The sequence below is a fragment of the Globicephala melas genome, chromosome 13 (genome assembly GCF_963455315.2).
Source record: "Globicephala melas chromosome 13, mGloMel1.2, whole genome shotgun sequence".
In the NCBI taxonomy this organism is placed as follows: Eukaryota; Metazoa; Chordata; class Mammalia; order Artiodactyla; family Delphinidae; genus Globicephala; species Globicephala melas.
The window spans coordinates 38,954,935-38,967,048 of NC_083326.1; the positions used below are offsets into that span (position 1 = coordinate 38,954,935).

The following is a 12,114-nucleotide window of genomic DNA, read 5'->3' on the forward strand; positions in this document are numbered from 1 at the left end:
AAGGGAAGCAGGGAATATGTCTATCTTAGTCACTTCACCCCTAAACTGCTGGTCACATAGTGGAACTCAGTAAACATTTGGGCAGCTTTTTTCAGGGAATGAGTGTCATTGTATTTAAAATCACCATTTTCTTTGCAATAGCACTATGCATTTTACTGTTAATATTTTTATCTTTCTTTAGTGAAACTGATGAAAGTTGTAAGAAGCACCTTGGAAGAGTGTTATCTATTTGGGAAGAAAGGTCTGTTTATGAAAATGATGTATTAGAACAACTTAAGCAAGCTCTGTGTAAGTATATAATCTTTTATCATTATCTCTTCATTAAAATGTATTCTCTGATTAAAACTTAAATGTTCTTTCAATTCAGATGGCGATAAGAAGCCTAGGAAGCGAACATATGAACAGATAAAGGTGGATGAGAATGAAAACTGTTCCTCTCTAGGATCTCCAAGTGAACCACCACAGGTAGTGGCTTTTCTCTGTTAAGGGAGTTAATTGCTAGTACTTCATGTAGCCATCAAGCTTTACTAATTTCAGTGTTTTACTTCTGTAAATTGACTTTTATTATAATTCTGGGTACAGGAAAGAAGCTATGTGAATAAGTCTTATTTTCTGATTAATACATTGCTTATGTTTAATGTAGTGTGCTGTATATTGTATATTAGGCGCTTACATTTTGCGTAGAAAGAGTATTTGATTGCTAAGTATAATTAGGTCTGATGAGATATCTACCATTTAAAGTTTCCTTTTAAATAAATAAAACATTATATGATAAGACTATTTTGTTGTTTGATTTAAGTATGCTAAAAATTCCATGCCTAGAGATAAGCACCACTCTTTTAAGTATTTTTGCTTTTAAACATGTAAGAATGCATGTTAGAGTTAACGAGTATGTATTCATACAGTTCTATGTAACTATATAAAACCATGTAGTTCCATGGTAATAAAATAAGATGAATCAGAATCATTATCTTAATACTCCATGTCCTCCCAGGTTGATACAATATAGCATTTTCTAACCATCAGATGATTCCAAAAAGACATTTTTACCTTAATTATGTGGGCATTGAGTCTTAAAGCTTCCTGCTTCTATGTTTCAAACATATAGGAGGGATAGATAAAATTTTAAAGGAGAAAATGAAGACATAGCCATAGTCTTAAAACAAGGTAAATATTGCCATGGGCTACAAATGGTACAGAAACATAACTCAAAATGTGAGCCAGAGTATGGTTCCTGCTGAGCTTGTGTCTGGAAGCAGACATGGTTTGCATAAATTAGTATCCTGTAGAGTAACAAGAACTTAAGGAGTTGGAGACCTGGACCAGAACTCACTGCGTGAAACCTGAAGGTGGATGGAGCTCTTTCCGCCATGAAAAGAGCTTGAAATAAAGATACAACCAATTACTGCCTGGAATTGTGGATTTATATCAGTGTTAGTACTTAGGAGGCAGAAAGAATTTGACTGAGGGTCTCAGCTAGTACCTGAGTCAAGCCCCTGTTGGGGCTTAATGACAGGAATGCTGAAGCCCATGTGGTCACCATGGATAAGAGCTTGAATAGAAATGTGATAGGAACATAACGTTTGGAACAACCAAACGCTAAGGCTTATATTTCTCTCTGTTTGGTAATAATTCAAGACAAGCCCCGTAATGACTCCATGAACAGTATTTTACCCCAGTTCTAAATATAGGGTCTTACCCTCTCGTATTCTACCTCATGAAAGAGTAACCTAAGTTGTACTTCCTGGAGTTTCTGAGTAACCACCTGACTCTTCTCTAGTACTTGTTGTGTAAAATGCTGTCGCGTTTTGTTTTATAATGACCATTTTCAGATTAGTTGTACTGCTTAATTCTCAGTGGTTCAGCTTTATAGTTACCATTTTATATATGTCATTCTTTATAAGAATGGCTAAAATTTCTCTTTATAGAATGTAGTTGAACTCATTTCATTCTCCTCTATCAGGAAGTCCTAGGCTAGTGTTGTTTCAGATAACTTTGCTTTCTTATCTGGATCCTTGACTGAGCGTTGGGAGAATTAGCTCATGTAGGAGTGTGAAGGTGCGATGAGAGTAGGTTGTAATTAAAGCATGCGTACATCGTCAAAACCGTAAAGCCAGGTTTCTTCTTAGAACTCCAGAAAATTTTAGAACTTTCTAAGACTGATTAAAAAATAAAAATATATAAGTTGTTTGGGATACCATGAGAAACAAGCTTCCCGGTAATTGTCATTGCTCTTAAGCTCACTTTCATTGTAGAGGGGAAATATAACAAAATTATTTTTTTAAATTTTGGGATTTTAAACATGTAGTGGTGAATTAAAAGCACACTTGGGATAGTATATTTCTTATTAGGTTCCACTCATTCTTATCATGTTTGATCATTTGCTATGTACTAGACCCCAGTGATAGCATTTTTTATAAGGGAATAACTTAAAGAAAAATCAGTTACTGGCTGTCGGTGTCATATAAATATATACACAGAATTTGAATATCCTATGTTTCCTATATCCTATCATGTATGTGTGTAATTTCCTAGTGTTCTAGAATCTAGGCTTAGAGATGAAAAAAAGAAGGAAAAAAGAAAAAGGGAGGTGGGATGGGAATGGAGACTAGCAAAAAGAAAATTTACTCCATTTTCTTTGGAATAACTTTAGATATATTATGAATTGTGAAATCATCAGCAGAGACTTGCCCTTCCCTCCTAATTATAGCTGGTATGAAAACAGTGCAAATAAAATATTCTGATGATAAAATACTGGTTAAGCATTATATAAATATTAGTCACCAGCTGTATGGAACTTCGTAATATTTTAATGATCTTAGTAATAAACCATAGGATAGTTAAGGTGCCATATTTGAACATACATATTCCAAAATTACATTTCTCTTATGCTTTAACTACTTTATTGAGAAATGGAATTTGGGGGGCTCTTGTATGTTGTGGTAGATGATGATTTGTATCCCCCATCCCCCAATATCAAATTTAATACAAAAAATTCTTATGTATAATGATAATACAGTGACTATAGCATATATAAAACTTGTATTCTCCAGGTTGAAATTATAGCCTACCTTTTACCACTGTATATATTTGGCTTATAAATGAATCACATTTTAATAGTCAGATAATTATTTTTACACTATCTGTCTCCACCACTAGAAATATCTATATGTTCCCAATTTATATATTTCCAATACCTAATATAGTGTAGCTTTTTTCTTAATATGTGAAAGAAATGGACTCTGAAAGCAGTTTAAACTAATAAATAGCCCATAAGGATTAAGGAATATGAAATAAATTTCAAGTCTTTTATATTTGTTTAAGCTTCACTAATTTTGGTTCTAAAGTTGTATAACTTTTTAGACTCTAGATCTCGTTAGAGCATTACAAGATCTAGAAAATGCAGCTTCTGGTGATGCAGCAGTTCATCAAAGGATAGCTTCTTTGCCTGTTGAAGTTCAAGAAGTATCCCTACTAGATAAAATAACAGGTAAGAAAAGAAAATGTGATCTGGAACTTTTTTGGGAGTTGGAGTAAGGAAACCACATATGGCATTGTTTTTGTTGTGTAATAATTTCGTTATTCTGTGCCTTTCTTAGATAAAGAATCTGGAGAAAGACTTTCTAAAATGGTAGAGGACGCTTGTATGTTGCTGGCAGATTACAATGGAAGATTGGCAGCTGAAATAGATGATAGGAAGCAACTCACTCGAATGTTAGCAGATTTTCTTCGTTGTCAAAAGGAAGCCCTTGCAGAGAAAGAGCATAAATTGGAAGTGCGTAACCTTTTCCTTATTTAGTGCTTATTTATTTAATTTATTTTTGGTAGGAATTTTAAAATAGCTTAATATTCCTGAACATTTTGCATTTTTTGGACATAGATCTTTTTAAACAATGGCCCAGGTAAGCTACTCCTTGCATTAATTGGTTTCTTTTTATTTGAACCAAATCAATCTGCCTAAGTAAATTTAGAAATTTGGAATTCGCAAAATTGGTTGCATTTTAAAATTATTCACGTGAAATTCCAGTAATAGTATTTCATCTTCTGAGCTTAAACCTTTATCTTCAAGAACAAAAATAATGGGAAAATAACAGTTGGTATAAAGTCTGGTGTCAACTACAGTAAATTATGGTTGGACTTAATTTCTGTCTGACTACATGCAGTCTTTTGGGTATACAGTTATGAAATAAAGACTTTTTGCTATGAGTATCCCCAGTCTCCCTGTTCCTGAACATCATTTTTGTTTGGGAAGGTAGTCTTCAAGTTACTCCTTTATTCCTATCCCTGATTCTGATGCTTAACATATTCCTACCGGACTCTTGGCTCAGACACACCCTTAGGTAGAAAGTTATTATTGTTTCTTTAAATTGAATGATGATTGATACTGTTGATGAGAAGTCTGGACACCCCTGGAAGGTGCAGGGGTTAAAAGAAGAAACACTCAAATTTCCTTTGAGCAGAGTAGCCATTGTCAGGGGTGGATGAACCAGATTGGCTTTATTTAAAAGAATCTTCCATTTGATTAGTTCTTGTTTAAATTGTTTGCTGCTGTAGCAATTTCTTTTTCAAATAATATGTAGGAGAATTTCTCATATGTCCGGATCCCTTTTTTAAGACAGTTCTCTTTAAATTTGTAGGTATGTTATGATGCTGCCTCTGTTAAGTTGCTTTTATTTATTAGAGTTTAGTTCTTGTTTCAGCAGTCTCTAATTGTGCCAAAGATGATTGCCATCTCTACCTGTGAAAGCAGTTAATTAGTATCAGCAGCAGAGCTCTCCCACCCCAAATTGTAGCACTGTTTAGCATTGCACCTTTTCAGTCTGCCCCTCCTCCGCTCACATATACACACTCATAGTTGTTGGCATTGTACTCTACCTTCAGAGAGGCTGCCCAATTTTACATAGAAAGGAAAAGATAGAATTTTTCAAAAAAGTACATTTCATAGTTAACTTGCCAGTTTTTGATCTTGTGATGGAACTTCAATCCTAAACATACTGTTACTTGTTTTATTGTTAGCAGAATTAAGGGTAAGTAATGTCATACAATTTTTGTCTTTAGTCTTTGGTATGGTTTCTTTAACTTCTATTGAGCTTCTGTTGCAGGTATTGGACATGGGCGTATCTTCTAACGATGTCATCATCATTAGCATATTCTTCCTGCTAAAAATAAATATCAAAATCCAAAGCCTGAATTGTCTCATGTTTTTGAAAATTGAAGACTGAAGCTTTGTTATTCTACTGCATACTGCTTTCTCACTTAAACTGGTTATATATCACTCGTTACAAAAATAGCATTTATGTTTGAAACGTGTAGAAAAAAGACCAGATACCATCCCACTTTAACTCCCTCTTTTCCCAGTGCCTTCCAGCCAGAGTTCATGATTGATAATTATAGGTGGTGAGGCTGATGATAATAATGGCAGTAAAATTTACCATGTGTCAGGTACCAGCTGGATTTCATGATTGATAATTATAGGTGGTGAGGCTGATGATAATAATGGCAGTAAAATTTACCATGTGTCAGGTACTTTTCTAAGCACTTCACATGTATCAACTCATTTAATCCTATGTAGCAGGAAATGTTATTATCCAGATTTTACAGATAAAGGAAACTGAGGTACTGGGAGATTAAATAACTTGCTAAAGGTCACAAAGAGGTAGTGAGTTGTTTAGAACCTAGGGAGTCTGCCTGCAAAATGAGAATTTTGCTTTCAGTTTTTGCTTAAATGTACGATTACAGCAACAGCTAAAGCCCTCTCTCCAACTCTGTTTCCTCCCTCCTCGGAGGTAATCACTTTCTTAAAATAAAGTGTTCTAGGAACTTTTTTGTTGTTTTTTAGCATGACTGGATTTTCATATTATAAATAAACCACCTAAATTATGTCAAACGTTTCTTACAAGTAAAAAATATTTAGATTTCTAATAAACTAGGAAATTATTCCATATAACTCTTTGTAAATTATCATTTATAACTGTGTGATTCTTGTGTCAGAAGATGTGAAAATGAGTTGAGTTATTTAGATACTTTTTTGTACCAAGTAGGTGGTATCCCTTTGAAGTTGAGGCTGAGAGGTCAGGATTTATACTTACCATATCAGCTGTGATAGCATCACATAGTTTTCACTTATCAGGCATCTTTGAACATCAACTGTGATTGACTAGGTATTGACATGTCATTAATTGCTCTTTAAAAAAAAAGACATAAATTTAAAGTATCAGCTCAGGAATTGGCTATTTCATATTTCTTAAGGAAGCCACTGTTAAAGCATTTGTAATGAATGAAAACATGAAGTGTTTTCAAAATTTTTGAAAATTGTGAATCATTTTTTAAACTTGTAACTACCTTCAGCTGGTTATTAAAGCAGTTAACTTAAAATAGACTAATAAACCTAATTAATAAACCTAATTTATGTTTAAAAATCTATTTCATAGATTGCTATGGGAATCATTCACCATGATAACATCTTTGTTGCTCAATTTTTAATACTTTTTTCATGATTCAATTGGTATAAGAAAACATGCTTTTATAAAATCCCAATTTAGACTTCCATAGAAAATTGGAAATCAAAGTTTGATGGCTCTTAAAAGGGGAAATCAAATCATAGTTCCAAGTTCTAGAAGTCAGGATGGGAAAGCTGTCAGAAAGGATAGTGTTTATCTTTTGTAGTCTTACATCAGTATATTCAGAGTTACCTCATTTAAAAAAAAATGAGGGGGGCTTCCCTGGTGGCGCAGTGGTTGAGAGTCCACCTGCCGATGCAGGGGACACGGGTTCGTACCCCGGTCCGGGAGGATCCCACATGCCGCAGAGCGGCTAGGCCCATGAGCCATGGCCGCTGAGCCTGCGCATCCGGAGCCTGTGCTCTGCAATGGGAGAGGCCACAGCAGTGAGAGGCCCGCGCACCGCAAAAAAAACCCAAACAAAAAAAATGAGGGCATAATCATTTTATGAATGTTGTTTATGTCAGTCCCTTCTCATGGTGTCAGATTGCATCCATTGAGTTGCTTTAAGTTTTGTGCATTATAGGTAGTACCAGAGAGAACATCCTGGTGATGCAGGTTTGTACAGCTGTGCTAGTATATCTGTTGGATTGATTCTCAGAAGTAGAATAAAATAGGTGGGTCAAAAAGAATGTCTGTTTAAATGTTGATAATGTACTCAAGCCCTCCAAAAGGTTTTGCCTTTTTAAACTCCTTGAAGTATAAGTGCATCTTTTCCTGCACAACCTCACCCAACACTGAATGTCAGTGATCTTTAAAATTTTTGCATATCTGATAGGTTAAAAAAAAATTTTTTTTATTCACTCAGATTGGTCATTTAAAAATATTTATTAGCCTTTTTATTTCTGCTGCAAATTTCCTATATCCTTTGGCTACTTTTCTGTTTGGTTCTAAGTTTATGGTTCTAAGACAAATTAATATTTGTCTTTGCCTTTATAGATTCTAGGTTTTTTGGATATAGTTAAGATCGCCTTCTCAATTCATAAATACAAGTTTTCTATAGTTTTTTTCCTCATAATTTTATCCATTAGGTTTTTTTGTTCATGGTATATATGATGTAGGGATATAACTAATTGTCTGAAAGTGATAGTAAATGTCCCGTCATTTATTGATTAAAGATTAGTCAATTAATGACAGTCTATATTTTACTATATTGTAAAATGCCATTTCTGTCATTTATTTCTATATATACATGTGTATACATGAATGTGGTCAGTTTTCTGTTCTACTGGCTCATTTGATTTACCCACATTTAGCTGCTTGGTAGATTTTTGTTTTTATTTTCGGTATTTTTCATGTCTGTAATTTTAGCTAATCATTATTGTGCATATGAATTATATTTTCTTCCCACTTATTATCATATATATTTGCCTTCATAATTAATATTTTAAATGACATTTTGCTAAGTAGACTTTTTTTTTTTTTTTTTTTTTTTTTGCGGTACACGGGCCTCTCACTGTTGTGGTCTCTCCCGTTGCGGAGCACAGGCTCCGGACGCGCAGGCTCCAGCGGCCATGGCTCACGGGCCCAGCCACTCCGCGGTATGTGGGATCTTCCCGGACCGGAGCACGAACCCGCATCCCCTGCATCGGCAGGCAGACTCTCAACCACTGCGCCACCAGGGAAGCCCAGTAGACATTTCTTAATTGGGTCTTTTTAAGAGGGCTTGCTTTTATAAAATTTTGTTTTCCAAAATGTTCAATTTCCATTTTTTTAAGATGCTTAAAGATCAATTTTGTTTTGCCTGAGACATTTAGTGATTAGAAATGCTTAATGTCATCTCCCAATATAGGATATAAGAATGTTTGAAATATATAGCACTGAAAATGCAAATTTAAAAGTCTGTTGCTGAAGGTGTTGTTTTCATGTAGCTTTTTTGATGGTTATTGATTTATCAAATTACAAATACCATTCAAGGGGATAGTAGGAAGAATATGGAGAACTGCTTATGGAATCTTTCATCTGTGGTTCAGTTATTTCTTTATATTTTACTTTGTTTTTCCATTGAAATCATATTGATTTCATTTAAATTTAAAATTAATTTGATAAGATGGAGCTATATGGATTTTTTAAAGGAGCAAATGTTACTATTAATGATTTCTTAGATAATTTTTCGAGATCGAAATATCATTAAGTCTAAAAACTTTTTATGGTTAATTTATCCATTAGTCAAGAATCATGTAATCTTTTAATTATTTTTATTAATTATGCAAATAAGCTATTTTCATCATAGAAAAAAGCTACATACGCAAAAGGCTTAGCGCCATGTATTGGGTCCATGTATTATTTTGCATATTGTCCTTTTCATGTAATATTTTATGTTCATCTTATCATGTCAGTGCTTTCCTTTTTAATGTATGGATATATCATAGCTATCTGTTCTTTATGACCAATTGCTTTCATTGGTTTGATATTATAAACAGTATTGCAGTGAACATCTTTTTTTTTTTGGCCATACCACGCAGCTTGTGGGATCTTAGTTCCCCGACCGGGGATTGAACCCAGGCCCTCAGCAGTGAAAGCACCGAGTCCTAACCACTGGACCGCCAGGGAATTCCCAGTGAACGTCTCTTTTATTAACCCTTTACTCACTTATTTTTTTTAAATAAATAAATTCATTTATTTATGGCTGTATTGGGTCTTCATTGCTGAGCGCAGGCTTTCTCTAGTTGTGGCGAGTGGAGGCTTCTCGTCGTGGCTTCTGTTGTTGCGGAGCATGGGCTTTAGGCTTGCAGGCTTCACTAGTTGTGGCACGTGGGCTCATTAGTTGTGGCTTGTGGGCTCTAGAGCTCAGGCTCAATAGTTGTGGCGCACAGGCTTAGTTGCTCCGTGGCATGTGGGATCTTCCCGGGCCAGGGATCGAACCTGTGTCCCTTGCATTGGCGGGCAGATTCTTAACCACTGTGTCACCAGGGAAGCCCCCTTTACTCACTTATATCATCTCTTGTGATAAACCCCTAAAGGTGAAATTGCTGATTCATGTTAAAGACTTTCTGTAAGATTATACTAGATCATTGTCTTCAGTGATTCCCGGATAATCATTATCTATATAGGTCTTCTCTTCTGAGCCATTCCTTTTCTCTAGAGAAAATGTTTTAAGTTTGCTGGGTAGCTAACATAGGGCATCTGTATTCAGAACCTCTTATCTGTGTGATTTGGATCTCCAAATGCAGATCTTTGGCTTAGTTTCTTATCCCTCATTTTTTGGCTCTATGGGATGAGTTTGAACAGATTGATGTAAAGATATCTATTTGATCTTCATTGTCAACCTTAAGACTCACCGTTATATTTCAAGGAGGTTGATGCCCCAAAGTCCTGAGACTTTCAAAATTACTCAGGGTGAATTACATTATTTTTGGTCATTATCCCTGTTTCAGTTTTTTCCGTCTTTCAAAAATTTCAGAACATTTGTGTACTGTGGTTCCCTCTTCTCTGTCTCTGTGGGTTTCTGCCCTTATAAATTGTTTTATTATTTTAGTGACTTTTTGGGAGGAGTGGAGATAAACATGAGTTCACTTTGTTATATAAATGGAAGACCTTTTGTGTCTAATTAAATAGAACTAATAATATGTTTCATAACTCCTGCCAAATTACTCTTGTCTGTTGCCTGGTTAACAGCTGATATTCCTATTCCCTCTCTTAACTGTCTACATCACTGCAGCCAGATTGATCTTTTAAGAAAACAGGTCTCATCATTCCCCTATGTAAAACTCTCCAGTGCTTCCCATTTCACTTCTGGATATTAAACTCCATATAAGGCCTATGAGGTCACTAGTCTTGAGTCTCCATTTAACCTCATCTTGTACCATCTCAAAGGCATCCATTTTGCTCTTTAAGCAGATGAAGCAAGTTCTCACACCAGAGCTTTTGCTTTGCTGATTGCTAACAAGGTGGCTGGAGTGCTCTCTCCTAATCTTTACTTAGCTGGTTCCTTTTTTCATTCAGGTTTAAGTTCCTCTGTCACCTCTTTAGAGCCCTTCTGTATCCATTTCATTTGATTCCACCTACTCTTCTCCTGTATTACATTACTGATTCATGCCAATACATTGCTCCCTACCACTGTATTACATTGTCATTTTTGTTTTTTTAATTTTTTCTTCATGGAACTTACACTGCTTGAAATTTAAAACTTTGTATACTTAGTTATCATCTGTACCTGCCTGGAATGTGAGCACCATGAGAAGAAGAACTTTGTTTTGTTTTTCATGTTTATTGCTATATCCTAAGTGCTCGGAGCAGTCCTTTTCCCCTGGTAGGCAGTCAGGTGTTTTTGTTGAGTGAGTAAATGATAGTTGGCCATCGAATGATGAATGAATGAATGAATGAATGCTAGTACAAATGTAGTTTGCAAGGAGTATGTAATGTTTATATTTTAAATTGGTGATTTCTTTTGTAGTTAAATTACAAAAGAATGATGCTTTGATAAAATGATTAAAGATACTTGATGTTTTTGAAGAAAGTCGTATCCAGCACAAAATAGGTTAACTAATTTTTTTTTTTTTTTTTTTTTTTGTGGTACACGGGCCTCTCACTGTTGGGGCCTCTCCCGTTGCTGAGCACAGGCTCCGGACGCGCAGGCTCTGTGGCCATGGCTCACGGACCCAGTCGCTCCGCGGCATGTGGGATCCTCCCGGACCGGGGCACGAACCCGTGTCCCCTGCATCGGCAGGCGGACTCTCAACCACTGCGCCACCAGGGAAGCCCGGTTAACTAATTTTAAGTCATGTTAGTATAGCCCAGTACTTTAAAAAAAAGTGGTTGTGTGTTCAAGGACTGTGAATTCTAGAACTGCAGCTGAGCATTTTGAACTAAAGAATGAATGACCATTTTGAAATTTTAAAATTATTTTACCAGTTTGCCCTTTTTTTTCCTTTAGTAGAGTAACACATTAACAACATGTTGGAAAACATGAATGACAAATGAACAGTAGTACTCATGAGTCCATAAGTGCAGAATTTGTAAGCATCACAGTGCTACCTGGTGGAAGAACTGGAGCTACAAATGAAATCAGACCTTAATCCTGTGTTTGTTCATTAGGCTCTAATTGCTCTCTGCTTGTTAACTCCTTCGTGGAATAGAACTCATAATAGTAATATCCTTCAAGAGGGGCATTGCTCTCTCAGCTTGCTGTAGCAGCTGAGAATTACTAGGAATGAGATGAGATTGATAAGTAGGTTGGAACCAAATTGTGAAGGGAGTGAATGGCTGGCCGAGCAGATGGTTATAGTAGTCCAGAGGACAGAGAGGACTGGTAGTAGTAGTGTTTGGAGACCTGGTTATAGTTGCTAAGTGGATTAGAATGGCGAGAGATTTACAATAGGGAGACCAAGATATGACTTGATTGGAAATTTTTATATTGTGGGTAATGAAGGCCTGAACCATAGTTGATGATAGCAGTGAGAAAATAAAGGAATGGGCAGGTATGGGGAACAATTAAATCACCATAATTTGTTAATTGGGTCTGAGAAGTAGGAGGAATCAGTGATAAATGAGATATTGAAAATGATGGGGCACATAATTCTGGCACTGACTAAGAGGATATTGAACTAGGGAGCTAGTTTGGGGGGGGAAAGGATGATTTTGGTTTTAAGTAGATCAATAAATTTTAGTTCTT

At 35.7% G+C, this 12,114-nt stretch overlaps 1 protein-coding gene across 2 annotated transcripts in view; it reads left to right on the forward strand.

Annotated features, from left to right (window-relative positions):
- The window catches only part of RPRD1A (regulation of nuclear pre-mRNA domain containing 1A), a 72,933-nt gene that overhangs the window by 34,360 nt on the left and 26,459 nt on the right, over window positions 1–12,114 (forward strand). The window contains exons 3-7 of one of the 2 annotated variants that reach the window (XM_030876546.2): window positions 182–288; window positions 368–465; window positions 3,364–3,490; window positions 3,600–3,775; window positions 5,103–6,683. In XM_030876546.2, coding sequence (XP_030732406.1) covers window positions 182–288; window positions 368–465; window positions 3,364–3,490; window positions 3,600–3,775; window positions 5,103–5,222 — 628 coding nt within the window. In that variant the 3' untranslated portion in view covers window positions 5,223–6,683. Of the gene's footprint in view, window positions 1–181; window positions 289–367; window positions 466–3,363; window positions 3,491–3,599; window positions 3,776–5,102; window positions 6,684–12,114 lie in introns of those variants that run through there. The other variant, XM_030876544.3, reaches the window with a different exon arrangement.